Genomic DNA, 26,056 nt, shown 5'->3' on the forward strand with positions numbered 1-26,056 from the left:
GGTGAGGTAATTTATTCGTTATTTATTCTTCAGGGGAGTAACATTTTTGTACGAAATGTTTACTCGGAACTCACCTGTCTTGGGGAGTAATTTTCTCGTGAAATGGGGGAGTGCTTTTTTCGTAAAGGGAGTAACTTTTTCGTACGAAATGTTTACTCCGGAGTAAAAATCTCGTGGGAGTAATTTTCTCGTGTTACACCGGTTCTCCGCGCAAATGTTGCCGTGCGCTGTAGGTCGTCCAGACTGCCATAGAGCTTCCCTTGCACCGTGGTCGCCTCCGCCCAGATCTGGCTCCTGAGGCCATCGTGTAGTGGGCAAGTCTGCAGCAGGTGTTCCGTTGTCATGCTGCCTGTTTGACAAGGGCACTGGTCTGACTGGCCAATTCTGAACTTGGTGAAAAGGTGGTGGTTCATTCGGTTGTGCCCTGTCCGCAGCCTGAATATGAGGACCTGCTCAGACGTTGTGAGCAGGTGAAAGGCGTCGTTTTTGTTGTAGTGTGGGTGCTGCTGCAACCATTTTTTGTGTTGCTTGGCCTTGATGATGGTCTTGGCTTCTTTGAAGGTGGTTGATCTGTCATTCTGGTCCTTCGTAGTGCCCTCCTTTGCCAGAGTATCAGCCAGCTTCGTTGCCTAGTATGTTGCAGTGAGAGGGGACCCATATTGCAGCACGACTGTGTGGGCTCTGCACAGGGAGGTCAAGGCGGATGACAGGTCATTCAGTTCTTTGTCTCTGGCAGTGTCTACGGCCTGCAGGACTGACTTTGCGTCGCTGAAGAACACAACGTTGTTGGAGGAGAGTGGACTGTGATCATGTCATCATCGTCTTGTGTTTCGTGTTCAATGAAATCGTTCAGCCGTTCAGCCAAGATACTGATGTTTTAGTCTACTTGATTGCTTATCAGTCCTGCTCAAATATTAACTCACATTCGTGTCACATATGTTTAAAAATCGACAATACTGACCAGTCTCTACTCGAAGAAACAACGCACCACCACCACCAACAACAACAACACCACAACAACACCACCACCACAACAACCACAAGAACAACAACAACAACAACTCGACTGAAACTACGGAACACACACACACACTCACAAAAACACACACAAATTACACCGCCGCGTTTTAACGCATTTAATATACCTGCAAAGCCGGAGAGATAGGACACGGCATACCGTGCAGAGCCGTTTTGAATCAGAACTATATTGTTTGTATAGATTTTTTATCAAGTTTCAGCCATTCATCACCAAGACAGTAAGCCAGTTTATCCGGCCACAGAATCATGAGAATCACTGAAATACCGCCACTTACATTCCTAGGCGGCTGCGGCGCTGCGAGGTGCAGTGCCATTCATTACTGATCACAGATCAGATTGTATGACCACAAACCAAACCACAATCCTGTACAAATAGATACCTCCCCCTTACCCAGTTAGCTCAGCTCAGTGCGGGATCTACAGATTATCAAAGCTGCTCAACTAAAGCCAGCCCTAATCCGCTCGTATTCAGGGGGGCTTAGTGGGGGCTGTCGCGGGGTCCAAAAGCACTCTCAACTTCTTCGCCAAATGTTTCGCCACAGCACGCCGACACAAAAGCATCCCTTCGCCTCATTGGCTGTCGGCGCGCTAATGGACAAGCAAGGCGACCAATGAGAGGACGCGCGCGCGGGGAAGCGGCCAATCCGACCTCTATTTACCTTTTCAGCACGTGGGAAGCCCAAAGGGCGATAACGTTGTAGGTACGCCAGCGTGGGGAGGGAGAGAGAGAGCGAGAGAGGGGAAAGAAGAGAGTGAGGGAATGTCCAGTTTGGTAGGCAAGCGTTACTCGTGGTGCACATGTAGATAGAGAGAACACGCGGACGGGAGTTACTCAAGTGATGGTCTCACGCTCGGACGGACTAGCAGACTACGAGCAAGCAGCGGTCATCTTCTTTTCTTCGCAACATAAAACTTACTGTGCGGTATCTCAGTGAATCGTTACGGGGAGCTCGCGGATTCACTTTTCACTGAACTGTCTGTAATTTCGGCAGCAGAACTGAAGACTGTGAAGTTTATGTGTGTACGTGTGGTTGATAGCTTTGTTCAGTCAGCTGTGATCGGGGCAGTCACTGGAGTCTCGCCTGAAAGGATTTACTTACCTGTGCTCCCTGTGCCCTGTGCCCTGTGCCCTGTTCAATGGTGCGGTGAATGTGTGAGACTTTCATCATGGATGTATCCTCTCTCAGGTAAGAAAACAAAATGCAGATCAGTATGACATCAAGTACATGAAGTCAGTCAATCAGTGAAAACGTGTATTTTTTGTGTTTGATATAATTGTATTCTTGTGCAATGTTGTGTAATGTATGCTAATCAGTGTCTGTTCTACAGTTTTAGTACTAAACTTACCCTGGCAGTGTGTGTTTAGTGTTTATGTGTAGACTCCCATATCAACCCCCCCCCTCCCCACACACACTCTCCGCTTTTTAATACCCAGTTTTCTCAGATTTGTTGCAAGTTGATTAATGATGTCTGTAAATTAACCTTTTTTTACGTCACGCCGCCTTTTCTCGGATTTTGGGCAGACTCAAAAGGGGGTTATATATATACCAGTACCCATGATGCACTAACTTGACAAATAATACAATATATGCACACTGACATGCACATAACTGACACTGGTAATAAACACTCACTTATTACTGTAGGTGCAACATATGCACACTGTATCCCTGGTATTTGTATACAGTGAGCACACACACACACACACACACACACACACACACACACACACACACACACACACACACACACACACACAATTACAAGTATGTACCTGCTGAAACACACATGCATCACAGTGGCAAACTAGTGTAAATTTGACAAAACAAAGTAAGTTATGATGCTATTCAGACAGTCAGTGCTTACAGTGCTTACAAGTATGCTTGCGAAGACTGAATGCTTAGTATAGTAACAAAGTGCTAAGCATACAATGAACGGTATAACCAATCAATGCCCTGTGTCTACTTTGATGTGAAACATAAAGCTGTAGGTACTGACATGTGGTGATAGCTCATGCAATGTTAGTCTATTGCCAATGCAGTGGCATTTATTGTCATGATATGCTTAAAGCTACACAACTGATGGATATTTTCTTATAGATCTACATCTATTCAGCCTTATATACTTATGCGGAAGAAGACATACCTCAGACAAATGGAGCGACAGATGAGCCACAGAGAGTACTTGTGTCAATGTACAATTAGCATTAATTATGTCAGGAAAAATCATTAAAAAATCCTGGTGTCAGACCTGAAAGTGGCGAGTAGAAACATGTAACTGGCGAGTAGAAATGTTCATCTACTCGCCAAATGCGAGTAAAGTTGCTAAAACAAATTGTTGGTTTGGCTGCTGAAGTTTGCTCTCTGGCTACTAAATTTTCAGAATCACTAGCCAAAGGGGAGTACACTATTTGTTGGACTTTCAGGGAAACAGTGTTAATGTTCCAGGGCTTTGGTCCTTTAGGCACACATGCATTGTTTGTTTTTTATCTGATACATTGTTCTGACCCAAGGCAGATAGTTTAACACACAGGATGTCTTTCGTCACATCAATTTTTTTATGGCCAGAAAATTTTGACCGGTATGTATTTTAAATCCAGGTCCGACTGCCCTATTGTCTTCATTTTTTCATTTTTATTACTTTATTGTCCAATCTCTGGGAAATTCGGGTCGCTTCCGCCCAGTTGAAAGTTAGCAGCAACAAAGTCGTGCTACCCAGGTGTTTGTGTGTTTATGTCTAATCAGCCACCTTCACTTATGGCAGAATGAGGGAGGTCTTTTACGGGTCATGGGGGTGGAACTTGGATTCCGTCTCTAAGTCTGCACATAAAGTTGACCCGTGTCCATCCCGGCGTATGTCTGCTTGAATTGTGCGGTAGAAACGGTCATACAGAAACAAATTGTGGGAGTTTCAACCCACGAACAAAAGAATAAGGTGAGCCGCATGGTGGACACAGGGAGGTCTGTGCGTTACAAAGTATAACACAAACACATAAAGCAGAGAAGGGGAAGTGTTACAAAGTATAACACAAACACATAAAGCAGAGAAGGGGAAGTGTTACAAAGTATAACACAAACACATAAAGCAGAGAAGGGGAAGTGTTACAAAGTATAACACAAACACATAAAGCAGAGAAGGGGAAGTGTTACAAAGTATAACACAAACACATAAAGCAGAGAAGGGGAAGTGTTACAAAGTATAACACAAACACATAAAGCCGAGAAGGGGAAGTGTTACAAAGTATAACACAAACACATAAAGCAGACAAGGGGAAGTGTTACAAAGTATAACACAAACACATAAAGCAGAGAAGGGGAAGTGTTACAAAGTATAACACAAACACATAAAGCAGACAAGGGGAAGTGTTACAAAGTATAACACAAACACATAAAGCAGAGAAGGGGAAGTGTTACAAAGTATAACACAAACACATAAAGCAGAGAAGGGGAAGTGTTACAAAGTATAACACAAACACATAAAGCAGAGAAGGGGAAGTGTTACAAAGTATAACACAAACACATAAAGCAGAGAAGGGGAAGTGTTACAAAGTATAACACAAACACATAAAACAGAGAAGGGGAAGTGTTACAAAGTATAACACAAACACATAAAGCAGACAAGGGGAAGTGTTACAAAGTATAACACAAACACATAAAGCAGAGAAGGGGAAGTGTTACAAAGTATAACACAAACACATAAAGCAGAGAAGGGGAAGTGTTACAACGTATAACACAAACACATAAAGCAGACAAGGGGAAGTGTTACAAAGTGAGACTGTGCCAAAAGGTGACGTTTTCATGTCAGTATGTCCCAAATGACATCACCAGTACATTTTTCATTCTATCTAATCTGTTTTCGTTCTATTTTTTCTAATAACATGCGTTAACAATTGATTGCCAACTGGAATGGAAGAGCACAAAAAGTGTAACTTGATATGTAGTTTCTCTAGAGGGAAAAACATCTTCCACTTTCATGTCAGTGTGTCCCATGCAACATACATTTGCCAAACAACTATGTGCAAGTAGATTATTTGTTAGTGGTATAGAAAATACTGATCAACAATTAAAGTCAGTTTTCACATTCATTTTCTACCTATTTCTTATTTGTTTATTCTGTTGGCAATGGTGAAATGTCAGCAATCGTGTGTCATTCGGGACAGTAGACATGACACCTGACCTTTTGGCACAGTCTCAAGTATAACACAAACACATAAAGCAGACAAGGGGAAGTGTTACAAAGTATAACACAAACACATAAAGCAGACAAGGGGAAGTGTTACAAAGTATAACACAAACACATAAAGCAGACAAGGGGAAGTGTTACAAAGTATAACACAAACACATCAAGCAGAGAAGGGGAAGTGTTACAAAGTATAACACAAACACATAAAGCAGAGAAGGGGAAGTGTCACAAAGTATAACACAAACACATAAAGCAGAGAAGGGGAAGTGTTACAAAGTATAACACAAACACATAAAGCAGAGAAGGGGAAGTGTTACAAAGTATAACACAAACACATAAAGCAGAGAAGGGGAAATGTTACAAAGTATAACACAAACACATAAAGCAGAGAAGGGGAAGTGTTACAAAGTATAACACAAACACATAAAGCAGACAAGGGGAAGTGTTACAAAGTATAACACAAACACATAAAGCAGAGAAGGGGAAGTGTTACAAAGTATAACACAAACACATAAAGCAGAGAAGAGGAAGTGTTACAAAGTATAACACAAACACATAAAGCAGAGAAGGGGAAGTGTTACAAAGTATAACACAAACACATAAAGCAGAGAAGGGGAAGTGTTACAAAGTATAACACAAACACATAAAACAGAGAAGGGGAAGTGTTACAAAGTATAACACAAACACATAAAGCAGACAAGGGGAAGTGTTACAAAGTATAACACAAACACATAAAGCAGACAAGGGGAAGTGTTACAAAGTATAACACAAACACATAAAGCAGACAAGGGGAAGTGTTACAAAGTATAACACAAACACATAAAGCAGACAAGGGGAAGTGTTACAAAGTATAACACAAACACATAAAGCAGAGAAGGGGAAGTGTCACAAAGTATAACACAAACACATAAAGCAGAGAAGGGGAAGTGTTACAAAGTATAACACAAACACATAAAGCAGACAAGGGGAAGTGTTACAAAGTATAACACAAACACATAAAGCAGACAAGGGGAAGTGTTACAAAGTATAACACAAACACATAAAGCAGAGAAGGGGAAGTGTTACAAAGTATAACACAAACACATAAAGCAGAGAAGGGGAAGTGTCACAAAGTATAACACAAACACATAAAGCAGAGAAGGGGAAGTGTTACAAAGTATAACACAAACACATAAAGCAGAGAAGGGGAAGTGTTACAAAGTATAACACAAACACATAAAGCAGAGAAGGGGAAGTGTTACAACGTATAACACAAACACATAAAACAGAGAAGGGGAAGTGTTACAAAGTATAACACAAACACATAAAGCAGACAAGGGGAAGTGTTACAAAGTATAACACAAACACATAAAGCAGAGAAGGGGAAAGTGTTACAAAGTATAACACAAACACATAAAGCCGAGAAGGGGAAGTGTTACAAAGTATAACACAAACACATAAAGCAGAGAAGGGGAAGTGTTACAAAGTATAACACAAACACATCAAGCAGAGAAGGGGAAGTGTTACAAAGTATAACACAAACACATAAAGCAGACAAGGGGAAGTGTTACAAAGTATAACACAAACACATAAAGCAGACAAGGGGAAGTGTTACAAAGTATAACACAAACACATAAAGCAGAGAAGGGGAAGTGTTACAAAGTATAACACAAACACATAAAGCAGAGAAGGGGAAGTGTTACAAAGTATAACACAAACACATAAAGCAGACAAGGGGAAGTGTTACAAAGTATAACACAAACACATAAAGCAGAGAAGGGGAAGTGTTACAAAGTATAACACAAACACATAAAGCAGAGAAGGGGAAGTGTTACAAAGTATAACACAAACACATAAAGCAGAGAAGGGGAAGTGTTACAAAGTATAACACAAACACATAAAGCAGAGAAGGGGAAATGTTACAAAGTATAACACAAACACATAAAGCAGAGAAGGGGAAGTGTTACAAAGTATAACACAAACACATAAAACAGAGAAGGGGAAGTGTTACAAAGTATAACACAAACACATAAAGCAGAGAAGGGGAAGTGTTACAAAGTATAACACAAACACATAAAGCAGAGAAGGGGAAGTGTTACAAAGTATAACACAAACACATAAAGCAGACAAGGGGAAGTGTTACAAAGTATAACACAAACACATAAAGCAGAGAAGGGGAAGTGTTACAAAGTATAACACAAACACATAAAGCAGACAAGGGGAAGTGTTACAAAGTATAACACAAACACATAAAGCAGACAAGGGGAAGTGTTACAAAGTATAACACAAACACATAAAGCAGAGAAGGGGAAGTGTTACAAAGTATAACACAAACACATAAAGCAGACAAGGGGAAGTGTTACAAAGTATAACACAAACACATAAAGCAGAGAAGGGGAAATGTTACAAAGTATAACACAAACACATAAAGCAGACAAGGGGAAGTGTTACAAAGTATAACACAAACACATAAAGCAGAGAAGGGGAAGTGTTACAAAGTATAACACAAACACATAAAGCAGAGAAGGGGAAGTGTTACAAAGTATAACACAAACACATAAAGCAGACAAGGGGAAGTGTTACAAAGTGAGACTGTGCCAAAAGGTGACGTTTTCATGTCAGTATGTCCCAAATGACATCACCAGTACATTTTTCATTCTATCTAATCTGTTTTCGTTCTATTTTTTCTAATAACATGCGTTAACAATTGATTGCCAACTGGAATGGAAGAGCACAAAAAGTGTAACTTGATATGTAGTTTCTCTAGAGGGAAAAACATCTTCCACTTTCATGTCAGTGTGTCCCATGCAACATACATTTGCCAAACAACTATGTGCAAGTAGATTATTTGTTAGTGGTATAGAAAATACTGATCAACAATTAAAGTCAGTTTTCACATTCATTTTCTACCTATTTCTTATTTGTTTATTCTGTTGGCAATGGTGAAATGTCAGCAATCGTGTGTCATTCGGGACAGTAGACATGACACCTGACCTTTTGGCACAGTCTCAAGTATAACACAAACACATAAAGCAGACAAGGGGAAGTGTTACAAAGTATAACACAAACACATAAAGCAGACAAGGGGAAGTGTTACAAAGTATAACACAAACACATAAAGCAGACAAGGGGAAGTGTTACAAAGTATAACACAAACACATCAAGCAGAGAAGGGGAAGTGTTACAAAGTATAACACAAACACATAAAGCAGAGAAGGGGAAGTGTCACAAAGTATAACACAAACACATAAAGCAGAGAAGGGGAAGTGTTACAAAGTATAACACAAACACATAAAGCAGAGAAGGGGAAGTGTTACAAAGTATAACACAAACACATAAAGCAGAGAAGGGGAAATGTTACAAAGTATAACACAAACACATAAAGCAGAGAAGGGGAAGTGTTACAAAGTATAACACAAACACATAAAGCAGACAAGGGGAAGTGTTACAAAGTATAACACAAACACATAAAGCAGAGAAGGGGAAATGTTACAAAGTATAACACAAACACATAAAGCAGAGAAGGGGAAGTGTTACAAAGTATAACACAAACACATAAAGCAGAGAAGGGGAAGTGTTACAAAGTATAACACAAACACATAAAGCAGAGAAGGGGAAGTGTTACAAAGTATAACACAAACACATAAAGCAGAGAAGGGGAAGTGTTACAAAGTATAACACAAACACATAAAGCAGACAAGGGGAAGTGTTACAAAGTATAACACAAACACATAAAGCAGACAAGGGGAAGTGTTACAAAGTATAACACAAACACATAAAGCAGACAAGGGGAAGTGTTACAAAGTATAACACAAACACATAAAGCAGACAAGGGGAAGTGTTACAAAGTATAACACAAACACATAAAGCAGACAAGGGGAAGTGTTACAAAGTATAACACAAACACATAAAGCAGACAAGGGGAAGTGTTACAAAGTATAACACAAACACATAAAGCAGAGAAGGGGAAGTGTTACAAAGTATAACACAAACACATAAAGCAGAGAAGGGGAAGTGTCACAAAGTATAACACAAACACATAAAGCAGAGAAGGGGAAGTGTTACAAAGTATAACACAAACACATAAAGCAGAGAAGGGGAAGTGTTACAACGTATAACACACACACATAAAACAGAGAAGGGGAAATGTTACAAAGTATAACACAAACACATAAAGCAGAGAAGGGGAAGTGTTACAAAGTATAACACAAACACATAAAGCAGACAAGGGGAAGTGTTACAAAGTATAACACAAACACATAAAGCCGAGAAGGGGAAGTGTTACAAAGTATAACACAAACACATAAAGCAGAGAAGGGGAAGTGTTACAAAGTATAACACAAACACATTAAGCAGAGAAGGGGAAGTGTTACAAAGTATAACACAAACACATAAAGCAGACAAGGGGAAGTGTTACAAAGTATAACACAAACACATAAAGCAGACAAGGGGAAGTGTTACAAAGTATAACACAAACACATAAAGCAGAGAAGGGGAAGTGTTACAAAGTATAACACAAACACATAAAGCAGAGAAGGGGAAGTGTTACAAAGTATAACACAAACACATAAAGCAGAGAAGGGGAAGTGTTACAAAGTATAACACAAACACATAAAGCAGAGAAGGGGAAGTGTTACAAAGTATAACACAAACACATAAAGCAGAGAAGGGGAAGTGTTACAAAGTATAACACAAACACATCAAGCAGAGAAGGGGAAGTGTTACAAAGTATAACACAAACACATAAAGCAGACAAGGGGAAGTGTTACAAAGTATAACACAAACACATAAAGCAGACAAGGGGAAGTGTTACAAAGTATAACACAAACACATAAAGCAGAGAAGGGGAAGTGTTACAAAGTATAACACAAACACATAAAGCAGAGAAGGGGAAGTGTTACAACGTATAACACAAACACATAAAGCAGACAAGGGGAAGTGTTACAAAGTATAACACAAACACATAAAGCAGAGAAGGGGAAGTGTTACAAAGTATAACACAAACACATAAAGCAGAGAAGGGGAAGTGTTACAAAGTATAACACAAACACATAAAGCAGAGAAGGGGAAGTGTTACAAAGTATAACACAAACACATAAAGCAGAGAAGGGGAAAGTGTTACAAAGTATAACACAAACACATAAAGCAGAGAAGGGGAAGTGTTACAAAGTATAACACAAACACATAAAGCAGAGAAGGGGAAGTGTTACAAAGTATAACACAAACACATAAAGCAGAGAAGGGGAAGTGTTACAAAGTATAACACAAACACATAAAGCAGAGAAGGGGAAGTGTTACAAAGTATAACACAAACACATAAAGCAGACAAGGGGAAGTGTTACAAAGTATAACACAAACACATAAAACAGAGAAGGGGAAGTGTTACAAAGTATAACACAAACACATAAAGCAGACAAGGGGAAGTGTTACAAAGTATAACACAAACACATAAAGCAGACAAGGGGAAGTGTTACAAAGTATAACACAAACACATAAAGCAGAGAAGGGGAAGTGTTACAAAGTATAACACAAACACATAAAGCAGAGAAGGGGAAGTGTTACAAAGTATAACACAAACACATAAAGCAGAGAAGGGGAAGTGTTACAAAGTATAACACAAACACATAAAGCAGACAAGGGGAAGACCTGTGCATGCTTCATCCTTTCCTACTTTTCCAAACAGGTTAGGCCAGCCTCCAAGGTTAAGCATTACATTTTATGACCACGGGAGTCAAAATCTTTTATTTTCACGGGTAATCCCTAGTTTGTTTCTTTATTGCCTGGCTCCACTTGACCGGGATCTTTGTCTTTGTCAAGGGATGGGGAATCTTCAAAGGAGCTTAGACTGACTCTAGTATGGGTTGAGGCGAGGGACTGCTTAGACTGACTCTAGTATGGGTTGAGGCGAGGGACTTTCTATGAAGTAGAGAAAGAAAAGAGGAAATTACAAGTCTTAAATGCTGGGGAATGCAATTTAGACAAGTTTGCTCATTATTAATATAAAGCTTTTTTTCTGCTGTGCAAATATCAATCAATATGAGACTTATATCGCGCATATTCCGTGGGTACAGTTCCAAGTGCAGGGATTTTTTTATATTTTTTTTTATATTTATAAATAAGAAAACATGTCAATTTGATGTCAACAAAATAGCACACTATGGCTTTTTATTAAACTTGTTGTTCAATGTGAACTCCAGTGGAAGTAATGTCAGGGATGAGAGTGGAGGTACAACGTGTTAGACTTAGATACACTCATTTCATCAAATGTATGAGAAGAAGAAGGCTTTAAAAAAATCATCTTCCCCAATCACTGCGCTCATTTAGCCTAATGTTTTACTCAGTCACTAAGCCTCTGACCTTGTATCAGAAGTGGTGAATCAAATGCCACCAGTGGCTGGCCCCATGCAAGTGGTATGTTTTTGTGGCTTCACTTCTCAGCGGCTGGTCACAGGTGATACTGCACTGTGTGTTGGCGTTTTACTGGGCTTGGGCTTGGCAAGTGGCCACGGCCGGCAACCCCATACCAGTTCACTTCTCCTATTAGCATTATTATCCTCCTGCTTGTGAACAGAAAATGTTTTTAATGACTTCTCTCTGATCTTTCTCAGTAGCATCATTGCTTGCGTGTGTACGGTTGTCTTTTCATTTTATTTTACTTTTTAGCTTGCAGTAGTGTTTCCCAGACACATTTTTCAAGTCTCTGTCCGCCTGATATAAAACGATGGCCACCCAAGCGCTCCCCATCCTTTCCCCACACCACACAAGCACTTTCTGCATAAAATAGCCCCATTTTCGACTGAATTTACAAAAGTTAGAGAAGTTTTCGAAGCACAGTACGCGAACCAAATAACAATTGACATCTTTTTGCAATCAATAAAACATGAACGGAGACTGCACCGTCGCTACATTTCAAGTCTTACTAAGCTTGTGGTGTAACATCTTGAACACGCGGCCAGTACAACTGGCCTTGACACGGAACAATTCAACTGGGGGCAATCTCAGTCATCTGAAAGAGGGAAATCCAAACGCAATCCGCCTTGTTCGATTTTATGGGCTTGGACGATAGAGAAAAATAAGAAAAGCAAAAGCTGGAGTCCAGTCTGGACAAAACTGCTATCAAGAACGCAGAATTGATTTTTTCTGAGTTTTTTTTAGCCGTAAGCGCCATGTTTATCGGAGCAGGAAACTCTTCCAGAGTGAGGCCCCTTTGTTGGTTTCACTGCGGTGAACAGCAGTTGTGAGAAATTCGAAATGAGAAATGGCGCTTACGGCTAAAAAAAAAAAAAAAACTCAGAAAAAATCAATTCTGCGTTCTTGATAGCAGTTTCGTCCAGACTGGACTCCAGCTTTTGCTTTTCTTATTTTTCTCTATCGTCCAAGCCCATAAAATCGAACGTTCCGTGTCAAGGCCAGTTGTACTGGCCGCGTGTTCAAGATGGTGGTGTAACTGTAAGGTATACTTTGTTTTAAACGTCCAAAGTGATTTTCAGTGAACTTTGGCTGGTCCCGTCTGGTCGATTTTTGTTTCAGATACTTTTGTTGGCAGAACACGGTTACAGGGAGAGAGGTACACCTGTACTATCGTGATTGGACAGTTTGTCGTGTACCGGTAACCTCATTATTGACCTGTCCAATCGGTCGAGCAAGGTGCGCAGGTTGATGAGAACAACACACACACAACTATTTCCCCTCTCCCCCCTTTTCCCACCAAATTGTCCCTGTTGAGAGCAAGCATGGTTTACTCGGCTATACCCCCCATGCCCAGGGAAGGAGGGAGGGACGGCGGGCCTGGACTGATGTTGTAATCTTACCCCTTACACCCGGGCCCCTCATTTGACCACTGTCCAGCTGAACAGCTCTTGTAGTGACCGGTGGTCAGTCAAGCACAGAGAGTGAAGAGCGAGAAGGGAGCCCTGGAGTAAAGTGAAACTCCGTACGCACAAGTCGCGGTAACCTTGAGAGGGTCCACGTTATGCACATGGGGGATTCAAGGGAGCCCTTTCCCTCTTCACGGAAATCCAAAATCAACCCTCCATCCTGCTTGGAACGATCGTAATCGCGATGTCGACACGAGCAGTGGCTGCCAACGCATATTTTTGTGTTGTCGGGTTGCACACACAAATTTGGGGGAGCAGGGAAAAAAAGGTTCGGCTTGTCATTGATCCTATGACATTACATAATATGCTCCAACATAAACAAACCAAAAACACAACGGAAACTAGTCGCCATGTTCAACTGTTTTGATGCAGACGTCGGTCTTGTTCAACGACCACGTCATAATTCCCAAGGCCAATATTTTTGGCCCCAACTAGTAAACCTCGCGCTAATGAGCCGGCTGGAACGAGCTGCCCCGAGCAGAGGTCAAGGCTGAATTCTGTATCGATGGTTGAGCAGAACGCTTCCTCGTTAGTTAGCAGTGAGTGCTACTCGTTAGCTTCTTTACAGTTGATGTGCAGAGAGCTGGAAATTGGTTCAAAGCTGGAGTACAAACTCTGCAGAGAGATTGGAATTTGGACTGTTGTGTTGAACTTGAACCGACTCTCTGTCTATGTCATTCTCTCTGGGTCTCTCTCTCCATCTCTCTGCCAATTTCTGTGTGTGTGTGGAGGGGGGTGGTTGGTTGGTTGGTTATAATAATATTGTGTATCGTCTCTTCAGCTGATATTGCTATCCGAGACCGATGCAAGTTTGTTTCGTTTCACACGGGGGGGGGGGGGGGGGGGGCAAGAGATACAGAAAGAGAGAGAGAGCGAGAGAGGCAGACGCTGGGACAGACACGGAAAGAGAAAGAGGCAGACAGACAGAGACAGAGAGAGAGAATGAGTTCCAAGTGTCCGCTGTTAGAAGCTATGGGGCACCGTTTGTTATGTAAACAGTTTAGCTCATGATCAATTTTTATCGTTGACTATCTCGCTCCTGCATCGATGACAGTAGCCTTTCTGATATAAAAAATAAATATAAAAAAGTATGTTTTACTTGTGTGAATCATGGTCTTAAGAATCAAACAAGACAGCTTGCAGAAGCACGAACATTCGACCTAGACACAATCATTTGTCGTAGTAAGCGTAGACATCCGGTCTGCTCCCCGCCTAATGGCCGATGTCTTCCGTCTTCGGGGGACTACGTGGGTTTAAATTTGGAGTGGTCCTTCTCCTAGAGGAGTTTCCTTGCAGGGATAGTGAGCCTCCTCTGCCCTCGTTTTAATTTTGGAGTGATCTTCTCCTAGGACAGCTGCCTTCCAGGGTTGACGAGCCCTATTTAACCCATAGTTGGGGGTTGGTTCGTGGGCACCAGGGCGTATCCACACGCCGGTGGGCCTGCATGCCACACGTTTAGGGGCCAACCTCCTCCGAGTCCTTGTAGTTCAGCCTGGGGCCTTTCGGTACCCAGTTCACGCCTGTCGCCACGATGGAGGCACTACATAGGGCTTGTTGTGGAGAGGTTATGTACTGGCAGGAGAGACTGACGCAAGCTGCTCTCTTTTCGCGTTGTCCTGAAAAGGACGGTGCTAGCCAGCGGTGAGGGCTGAAAGCGAGAGGTGACAAGCACAAAACACTTCGCCAACACACTAGACACATCACACAACCATTTGACAGGCGCTTGCAGAAGCAGAGATTATTAATTATGATGCTGAAGGAAGATCCCGAAGACCGCAGAATGAGGACAGATAGGAGCTCTTCTTGGTTTAAACCAAGGGATATCTATGGTTTAAACCAAGGGATATCTATGGTTTAAACATAAGCTTATTTTAACAAAGGTTACAACCATGACATGTATACAAAGTTCACAGAAACAGCAACAAGCTAGAAGCTTATAGTGGTGTTCCTGCATGACAGTAAAACATATAAGGCGGTAACGGCTGAACAATTTGTCTCAATAAACCAAATCTATTAATAGCGTAATAAACGTTGCATAATGATTATAAAGAAAGACAGTAAAAGGAAGGATGGAGGGAAAGAAGATGAATAAACAAGAGGGATGGGTAGGAGATGTGCAGAAGATAAAGTTGTTGTCCGGCTTGTAGAGCATTTATTCTGGTTTGCCCAAAGCGGCCTGAACGTTCAATGGACGAGTGTACGGTGGAAAAAAATTTTCCTGTTCAAATCTAAAGAATACTGTCTGTCTCCGTTTAAAAGGTGAATTATGTGATTAGGGAGGGTATGTATAGTTTCTTGACGTGCTTCGCGATAATTTGGACAATCGAATATGAAGTTTTACGGATTCGAACGGGAATCCGCAGTCACACGATGCATCTGTAGCAACGTGACGTCTCACTAGATCGTTATTAAGATCACTTATATATAACCTGAGCTCTTCTTGGTCTGTGATGCACATTAATCATCTTCTTCTTTATTCATAGGCTTAAACTCCCACGTTCACTCGTGTTTTTGCATGAGTGGGTTTTTACGTGTATGACCATTTTTACCCTGCCATTCAGGCAGCATACGCCGATTTCGGGGGAAGCATGCTGGGTATTTTCGTGTTTCTATAACCCACCGAACTCTGACATGGATTACAGGATCTTTTCCGTGCGCACTTGGTCATGTGCTTGCGTGTACACAGGAAGGAGAATAAGGCACTAGCAGGCCTGCATGCACAAGTTGACCTGGGAGATCGGAAAAATCTCCACCCATAACCCACCAGGCGGTCGCAGCCGGGATTCGAACTCACGACCTTCTGATTAGGACTAGGAGGCCGATGTCTCACCACTGCGCCACTTCGCCCGTCCACATTAATCATTATCCATTGATGTTTCCTGCAATAAGGACAGCGCCTTTTTTGCTTTAAATTTCGAGCAGAAGTGAAATGTAGCAGCTGAGGTGTTAGGACATGTACTTTTAAGTCAAACTGACTCAAAGATGAATTACTGTGAGTGCAGTCGAGCAGACAAAGTCGCTGTCTCTCACATTAAAATTGAAAGTGTTTCATGGAGGTGTTGACAGGCAAGGAAAAATGTCGTTAAACTTGAATGGACCCAGATTTTTAGCAACGCAACAACACCGAAAGCCGTTAAATTTCGGGAAGAGTCTTTGTAATGATTTGTATGACTCCATTCTCAAGCGCTAAAACTTTTTGACTGTCGCTCCATGAAACGCAGTTCAAACTGTATAATCCTAACGGCTGTGTGGTAAACCAGACGCAAGAATGCTGCCTGTCTGGTTTAATGTGTGTTTGTTGTGATGTTACATGCAAGGGGTTGCCTTTTATGATCCGCTACATGCCTTGTTATCGGCCTACGTTTTACAGACTCGACGAGACGGTTGGCAATAAATGATGTAACCTGGGGTGAATCTGCTTTGTCCGACGTTAGTGCATGCATGGTTTTGTTGTTAATGTTTTCTCCCGTTTTTGTGTTTGTTTTATATTTTAAAGATTGTTTTTGTTGTTGCGACTTTAACATGCATTGCCGTGCTCCTCGAAAAAATACATACTTTACACCCAGAAACACTTCTGGACGCGTGTGTGTAAAAACGCATATAATTATGTGACTCTGTTTGTGTGTATGTGTGTACTCATCCTGGCTTTGTCGTTGGTTGAGGTTCGTTGTATCATTAACCGATTGTCCATTGATGAACATTTAAATTATTTCTCTGTACTATCATATTTCTTTTACCTCTTCATTTTTTTTGCACTATACTCCCTCGCTGTAATACTAATAGGGTCTTCTAAGCCTCCTCATTGGTCGATATCTGTCAACTATTTCTCTCCAATCTGTCAATGTCAACATTTTAGTCGCCATCCTAAGAGACGATTTTGGGAAATAACTCAGTCGTGTTTGTATGGGTTGTGGGAAGAGTGAATCCCCTTGCATTTCCTCTCACAAACATTGGAGTGACCAATCGAGTGACTAGCGAGCGTTTTGTCGGAAACAAGTGCTCGCGCTCATGTCCACGTGTTTCCGACACACCTCTCGCTAGTGATTGGCCCTTCAAATATGTGTACGAGGTTTTGCAAGAAAAGATCAGTCTTCCACAACCCATACAATTTACAAACCCGACGGAGTTATTTCCCAAAATCGTCTATTGAATGCTAGTGTTGAATGATATCGTTGTACAAGGTCAATGCTAGTGTTGAATGATATTGTTGTACAAGGTCAATGCTTGGTGTTTAATGATGACGTTGTACAAGGTCAATGCTAGTGTTGAATGATATCGTTGTACAAGGTCAATGCTAGTGTTGAATGATATTGTTGTACAAGGTCAATGCTTGGTGTTGCAGGGGTTTGCTGACCTTGGTAATACAGCTACACACCATGATCATCTTCGCACAAAGTGAGTAAAAAACACTCTTTCTTTCATTGCATGCTCGTTGTCTCTGATCTTAACATGTACGTTTCTGTCTCTTTCATGTGATGCTTGTACCGCAAAGAAGTCCCTGTAGATGGCTTGTTCTGCAGTTAATGTACCGTTTTATGTCAGAGCGTGTTATGTGTGTAGACAGAAGGTTCTTTCCAGATCGTGTGTTAGTGTGAGAGAGAGAGAGAGAGAGAGAGAGAGAGAGAGAGAGAGAGAGAGAGAGAGAGAGAGAGAGAGAGAGAGAGAGAGAGAGAGAGAGAGAGAGGGAGGGAGGGAGGCAGGGAGGGAGGAGGGAGAGAGGGAGAGAGAGAGAGAACAGGTTCTCGCATCACCAACAAAACGGAAACTGAGAAAGCAAAAGAAGCACAAACGCGAAAGGAAGCGAAAAGCCGGAACAGCAGACTTTGCGGGGTTGAAAACGAGCATAACTTAACAGCAGGGCTACATACTCCAATCTCCGGAACCCCACCCCTGGAAAAAGCATGTACCTTGCATTGAGTGTTGTTTTTTTTTTTACTAGTTTTAGCACCAAAACAATGCTGCTCTTAACCCTCAAAACAAGGCCCAGAATGCACCAGATTGCACAGATTTTAACCGTTTTTCAAACATTTTCCGGGGGAGCATGCCCCCGGACTCCCCGCTGATCCCCCCCCCAAAAAAAAAGGAGGAACCCCCCCCCTTACAACTCATTTGGTCCGGCCCTGCTATGCATGCATTTACATGTGAAGAAACCTATCAAGGTCCTATAGGATGTAGGCTTCCATGAACCTTGAGAGTTTCCTTTCTACCGTTATAGCGCATCCCTCTCATATTGTGCTTTCACCTTGTGGCTTTGAAACGTAACCATCTGTTAACGTGGTGTAAGTAAAAGAAACTTTCTTTCAGACCCTTACCCCAAAGCAAGCGAGGCCGAGGCATTATAATAATTACACGCACACGAGAGATCTCTTGAAACGGAATTCATCCACGTGTGAGATGACCTAACGAATCATTGGTCTGGTCTTTCCGGAACTGGGTGTGTTTCCGGTACTTTACGCCGAGTTAACAAAAGCGGCCGCATAGAAGAATGAACACTTCGGGTCGCCCGCAGTGCGCATGACAGCGAGCGGCTTTGGGATGCTCGCCCACCGCGGGCTTCGTTTTCCAAGATGGCGGCGGTGTTTACACTGCGATGCCGTGTAGCGTGTCGCGTTCTTCTCGGCGTGGTTTTCGACGTGACCCGATGGATCCACCGTTTTTCAAGGTTCCGGAACTACCCCCGCTAAATTTCCCATCATAACTACGTTCTGTCTGACGATTTCACTGACCGAATCGTCTGCTAGTTTAAGAAGTGCAACTTTTTTCATATCTCGTACGCTCTGGATTGCAAAACACTTTTGTTTGGCAATACTGATTTAACTATATCTTTGAATACGAAAATACGAAAATATTTTCTGCTGTACAAGATTACGTTATGTCAACTGATCGCTTCGGCTGATATTATATTAACAGTGACAGCAATAGATGTAGCAAAGCATTCTCTCTCTCTCTCTCTCTCTCTTTATTTGTAAAAAATATTATGAAATATTTTGAAAGAAAAGGGTTGAAGTCATCACTTGTTCGCCATGTCTTGTTATCAAAATGTGTATTGATTATTAGTTTTAGAACGTGTCCATAAGCAGTCTGCTTATTAACGTTCTTAATGTTGTTACTGTATATAACATGTATACAAGAAATTAATAAAAACACGCTTAAAGGCAGAGTACGCCTCCCGTAAACCATCACAGATACGGTCAGGCTTTTACACACAGTACAAACACCCTTTCATTTAAACACTCACCAATTGAGAACATCCTAACAAAAAGTGTTCAGCGTCTTCCGGGCGTACTCCACACGTGCATTTAAATTATCAGAAAGGTGTCGGTTAACAAGGTCTTGTTGCAAATCGCTCATATTTAATCTCAACCTGATGTGAAATACCTGTGCCTTACGGTTGCCTAAATAATAATACTGTGGAACAACTGCGTCTTCCATCTCCACCACCTCTCTTTCTCTCCTTTTCATTTCATTCTCGCTTCCGTTACGGCCTGCCATATGCGTTGCTCAAAATCACAGTGGCCCGCTCAGAGCAAAGTCGCTCTGGACTAGGTGCCCTCCGTAAAGAGCGAACAATTTTCAAAGAATTTATTTTTGCGTGGTTTATCTTACCGTGCCTTCTTCGTCGCCATCTTGAAGCGATTTGCCTCGTTATGATCCCGTTGCATAGACCAATCCCGAACAAGTCTACGAAAATAAATTCTTTGAAAATGTCTCACGCTCGACAGAAAGCAGCCAGGATGTTCCCGTTCGGTGAGCGTTCAAATGGAAGTATGCTTGTACTGTATTTAGACGCTCGGGGAGTTCTGTGATGGTTTACGGGAGGCTTACTGTGCCTTTAACCCAAGACGCAGGACCGGAAGAGGTATACTGTATCAGAATGCAAGAGAGAAGCGTTAGAAGTACATAACTATCCGAGGGAAAACCGAAGGACAAAAAGGTCATGGTAGAAAAACGAATGTGGAAGTATGGACAGATGAGACGAAGAAGAGGCTTGGTGAAGCAGACGATAATGATGAGGGGGTAGTTGTTCACTACATTGGGGTGTGCACGTTAAAGATCCCACGATTGACAAAAGGGTCTTTCCTGGCAAAATTGTATAGGCATAGATAACAAGTCGCGTAAAGGCGAAAATACAACATTTAGTCAAGTAGCTGTCGAACTCACAGAATGAAACTGAACGCAATGCAATTTTTCAGCAAGACCGTATGTACTCGTAGCATCGTCAGTCCACCGCTCATGCTCATGGCAAAGGCAGTGAAATTGACAAGAAGAGCGGTTTAGTAGTTGCGCTGAGAAGGATAGCACGCTTTTCTGTACCTCTCTTCGTTTTAACTTTCTGAGCGTGTTTTTAATCCAAACATATCATATCTATATGTTTTTGGAATCAGGAACCGACAAGGAATAAGATGAAAGTGTTTTTAAATTGATTTCGAAAATTTAATTTTGATAATAATTTTTATATTTTTAATTTTCAGAGCTTGTTTTTAATCCAAATATAACATATTTATATGTTTTTGGAATCAGAAAATGATGGAGAATAAGATAAACGTAAATTTGGATCGTTTTATATATATATTTTTTTTTTTACAATTTTCAGATTTTTAATGACCAAAGTCATTAATTAATTTTTAAGCCACCACGCTGAAATGCAATACCGAAGTCCGGGCTTTGTCGAAGACTACTTGACCAAAATTTCAACCAATTTGGTTGAAAAATGAGAGCGTGACAGTGCCGCCTCAACTTTCACGAAAAGCCGGATATGACGTCATCAAAGACATTTATCAAAAAAAAGAAAAAAACGTTCGGGGATATCAATCCCAGGAACTCTCATGTAAAATTTCATAAAGATCGGTCCAGTAGTTTGGTCTGAATCGCTCTACACGCACGCACGCACACACACACACATACACACACACACACACACACACACACACATACACCACGACCCTCGTTTCGATTCCCCCTCGATGTTAAAACATTTAGTCAAAACTTGACTAAATGTAAAAATGTCCACCAAAATACCCGTGTGACTTGGAATAATAGGCCGTGAAAAGTAGGATATGCGCCGAAATGGCTGCGATCTGCTGGCCGATGTGAATGCGTGATGTATTGTGTAAAAAAAATTCCATCTCACACGGCATAAATAAATCCCTGCGCCTTGAATATGTGCGCGATATAAATTGCATAAAATAAAAATAAAATAAAAATAAAAATGCCTGCGCTTAGAACTGTACCCACGGAATACGCGCGATATAAGCCTCATAATGATTGATTGATAGTTGTTGAGGAAGATTGCGTTTTTATGTGTCTTGATTAACTCTTTCAGTGCCAGGAATGCGGCTATTCCTTTGCTCTTTAGAAAATTGACAGACCCCCCCCCCCCCCACCACACACACACACAACTTCTGAAATATACCAACACACTTTCCAGTTACTGATCATAGTTTCCTGTATGGAATTATTTGGTCGCTTTTTCGTCGTGTCTCTAGGTTCAAAAATCCACCTTTGATTCCGATTCATGTTTGACATATATAATTATGCATCTCTGTAAAGCTTTGCCATCCAGAGCTGTGAGTCGTGTTAAGTCCACTTGACCGTTTTGACCACTGGTCACTTTTCCTCAGTGGTCGTTGTATAGTCGTTCAATCAGCGTCGTAGTCTATTTTCATTAAAGCGGCACGCAACACGATTGGAACGCTCGTTATAAACACGGATTTAGCGTTAATAGAGATGGATGCAATCGCTCTCAAAATCGCACTTGCCACCCATTAATCTATGGCAATACGTGAAGGACTTCATTCATTTTCAAACGAGAGATGTTCGTCCATTGCTTGAACTGACGATTCTCAAGGGACCCACTTGAAGATTGACGCATGGATGGAGGACTTTTACGTGACAACTGTAAATGGCTGGGTATGGAGAGAGAGAGGAAGGAGGTATAGCTTTGATGGGAGAGAGGAGGCTGGTGGGGGGGGGGGGGGGAGGATGATTGTGATTGTAATGAAAATGATGAGGAGGAGTGAAACTCGCCCAGAGCGGAGACACGCTTCCATTCAGCTAGATACAGAGGATTTAACTGAATGTACTAAACGGAAGAAAGCGAAGGACTTGCCCAAACTTAATAGCTGAAGTATTCCTGACGCTTGAGGATTGTCGACCCATTAAGAATAAATATCATAGCCGTCAGCAAAAGACACAGGTGTATTGAAGCCAATTTATACAAAAGCTGCTTTGAATTGATCTCCTCTGGCCACGCGCTAAGACGACCCAGACCACACACAGACGTCAACTCATGTTGGCGATCTCAAGGGTCGGTCCATTGCCCCAACACACACAGACGTCAACTCATGTTGGCGATCTCAAGGGTCGGTCCACCGCCCCAAGGAAGTACAAAGTGTACACCCTCTCCCCAAACAGTTGGTGAAGAATACCCTATACTTTCCCGGTGAACGTAGCCTGTCAGAAGTCACGAAGAAGGCGAGTGAGTTGTATGTCACGGAGAGATGTCCAAGTTTGAAATACAGCTTGGCGGTCGGTTCTGAAAGGTAAATATGCGCCAAAATGGCTGCAATCTACTGGCCGTATAAAATTTCATCTCACACGGCATCACTGCAGAGCGCCTAGAACTGTACCCACGGAATATGCGCGATATAAGACTCATTGATTGATTGATTGATTGATTGGTCAGTCTTTCCCGTTCTCATCTAACTCTCGCGCAAAAGACACACACACACACACGCAGCACAACAACCACCCTCGTCTCACAACTCACATACCCGAACACACCATACACCACCCCACCCCACCCCACCCCATCCCCACTCCCCGTTAAAAGTGCCAAAGTCGATTGAGCGTGTGAAAGGTTTGACCATTTCACTGCACGGGCCTTTATTATCGCGCCCAGAACCTCCCTTTGGATACCTGGGAGTGTCTTATCGGTTTTAGCGAGCAATAACAATTCAGTTATCGCCTGCTTTCGGCGACTAAACTCACGGGGAACAAGAAAGGTTCATCTCCTGAGCCGCAGATAAGCGCTTATGGCACATTTTGCTGGCCGTAGTTATGGGGGAGTTTTTATCTCCTTGCTAATCTAGGAACGTGCATCAAGCGTGAGTGTTGGTCACTTCTTCCATCTTGACGGTTAGGCCAAAAAAAATAATAGGTGTGGTTACGGTAACATAGCCAAAAAAATAGGGTAGGAAGGTAGGCAATCTTTTTTTTTTTTACTTTTTTTTTCTAATGTGTACAAATTAAACCTACTTGACAGGGAAATAAGTGTGCGACTCGGGCAATTTCGCTTTCATTGCGTTTTCTGCGCTCGGATTTTTTTTTGTTTTTTGTTTTTTTTGACAAATGTAATAAAAAGTTATAGGGTCGGCCCCTAAAAATAGGGTAGGTCGGGTTACCGTAACCACACCTATTTTTTTTTTAGGCCTTAGAAGTAGAGAAGAGAGTGGGGGGGGGGAGTATTTTTTTGAGGTGTTAATGTGGTAGGCGCTGGTCAGTTTCAGCCATGAGAATAGAAAATGGTCAAAAAAGCCCAAAATAACCAAAAATGTAGAATATGTTTTCAGTTTTTCTTAACCTTCATGCAAGGGAAGACAGGAAATTCTGTGATATGAGAGGGTAAATTTACATAGTGCAATATCATATTTGATTGTATCCCTTTTATGTTTTATGTTTTATGTGTGTCGTCCTATACAATTGTTGTTATAATCGTTTACAGGCAGACAGGGTGTGCCGAAGAAAAATTTCCATTTTTATGTAATATTTTAATGGACAATAAAGTGCTGTTATTGTTATTGTTATTGTTACACATGGACAGCGTTTATGATTTGCAGCTTCAAAATCAATTTAATGTATCCATTTTTCCGTGCAGTTCCTTTATTTTTATTATCTAAGACGGCATCATTCGTCTCTCTGTCCGGGCTGACAATATAACAAGTGTGATCGACAAGAAGAAGAAGAAGAAGAAGAAGAAGAAGAAGAAGATCATCTTGCCACTGTAGACTGTAAAACTGGCACTGTTGGCTTATCTCCCTTGACGGCTGTTCGCGGTCATCTCCCTTCAACCCTCACCAGTATTCTCTCCCCTTCGTCTAAAATGGTTCACCAATAATGGTGGAACTCTCGAATCAGTTGCCTGGGGTCAGTTTTGATTGTATGGACCTCCAGCTGTTCACAGCTAGGGAGGAAGCTTTGAAGGCCTTGTGACCGTGTGCACATCAAGACGTCCCATGAAAGTATGTGTTTTGTGAATTGTTTAAACTATAGGTTGGTGGGCTTCTTTTTGTTTGCGGTTTTGTTTTGCTCACGGACAAATCATTATTGGGCATAGATGAGATCGCCGAACGACCAAAAAGGTCAACAGCAACAACAATAATTAAACATCGAAGAAGAATAAGCTGCAAAGAAGACTCAGGCTAACATTCGTTCCTTTCTGTATTAATAAACTTGACCGTTGGCGTCTGCTCTGGAGGATAGTGAAAGAGGAGAGGGGGATACAGCAAATATGCGAGTGTTCCGGTGCACACAGAATTGTTTACATACATTTGAGCCAAGCACTCACCTGCTAGTTTCATTCCTTTCCTTTGCCTATCGCTACATCTATTGAAAACACAATATACTTATCTCCCTTTAGAATGTGCAAGGGGGGTGGGGGATTGGGGTGAAATGGGGAGGTGGGGTGGGTGGTGATGGGGGGATCTAGGGGGTGGGTGTTGTGCGCATCTCTTCAAGATAGGTTTGTACCGTCATTGTTTGTACCGTTCGTATAATGGAGTCCTACCACCAACCGGGCAACCAATCAGCGAGTCGGCCATCTTATCTTCTTTGCTTGCGATGCATGCTGGGAAGATGTTGCTAACACTTTGGTATCTGCCTCTCATCGTTGATGGACTGTAAGCATAGTGGACATTTCTGGCTCCTTTGGTCAGTTCCAAACTCCCAGAGGGGGGCGGGGGTGTATGTACGTATCGTGTGTGATGGTTAGATCTGGAGACGAATCTCCGTCGATCATGGCGAAGCATCGTAGTGGCTTCATCTCCAAATTCAAAAGAAGTCGATTTACTCTGTGGGATGTTTTTAGTTTGGTTTTTAATTTTTTTAATTTTTTTTATAAAGACAGGTACGTAAGAACTATTTGATTTCTTTCTCAGAGAAAATCTTCAAATCAGTGTTTTTTTGCGTTTGAAACCTGTCCCCAGTCGAGGAATGTAGCATTGACAAGATATGATGTTTTGAGAGGCTTTTAGGAAAAGGCGAAAGAGGCTCAACGTTTGGGGGTTGTTTCATCTCCCAAATGTTATTTTTAATTCTGAAACAGGCGAGGCAGAGACGCACGGGCGTTGCAAATTAATTTAAAACTTCATGTACAAAAAATAAAAAATAATAAAATATGGAGGGAACTGCACTTCGGCTTGAAAATTCGTCTTTTCGCTAAATCCAGGATTACTTTCATTACACTGTAGACAGGCCATACAATGGAAAATCATCATTCACGTATCATTAAATAAAAGAATGCGAACTTCAACAAATATTTCTGTTCCAATACTGTGAACAGTTACTATTCATCTTTCTGCTTATCAGCAGAAGCGTCTTCGCCGTTACCAGATCCTTACCACTGTAATCCCATAACGTGTTGCTTTTCGGCTAGTATTTCCCAAGAAATGTAGCGAGCCTTCCTGAGCCTTCCTCTGTACATTGGAACCCCCTTTTTAAGACCATGTTTTCTCAGATTTTTTGCACATAACCTCTGTCAGTTGACCTTCCTCATTTTCTTCTTCTTGTCGTTCGCTGTTAGATCGTCAGTCCGGACTGCAGGGCGAAACGTGCTGTCCTCTCCAAGTCCTCTTTGGTATAGCTTCTTTTGTAGCGCTGTCTCCTCTGGCCAGGTGGTGTCCCTCAGAGCACTGTGCATGTGGTATGGACAAGCCTGCAGGATGTGCTCTGCTGTCTGATTCTTGCCACACGGACATAGGGGG

General features: G+C 41.8%; 1 protein-coding gene across 1 annotated transcript in view; it reads left to right on the top strand.

Moving 5' to 3' along the window:
* Nucleotides 1-1,767: 1,767 nt before the first annotated feature.
* Nucleotides 1,768-26,056, top strand: part of LOC138967629 (uncharacterized) — a 65,869-nt gene continuing 41,580 nt past the window's right edge. The window contains exons 1-2 of the mRNA XM_070340232.1: nucleotides 1,768-2,225; nucleotides 17,419-17,471. Coding sequence (XP_070196333.1) covers nucleotides 2,188-2,225; nucleotides 17,419-17,471 — 91 coding nt within the window. The 5' untranslated portion in view covers nucleotides 1,768-2,187. The remainder of the gene's footprint in view (nucleotides 2,226-17,418; nucleotides 17,472-26,056) is intronic.

The sequence above is a fragment of the Littorina saxatilis genome, linkage group LG5 (genome assembly GCF_037325665.1).
Source record: "Littorina saxatilis isolate snail1 linkage group LG5, US_GU_Lsax_2.0, whole genome shotgun sequence".
NCBI lineage: Eukaryota > Metazoa > Mollusca > Gastropoda > Littorinimorpha > Littorinidae > Littorina > Littorina saxatilis.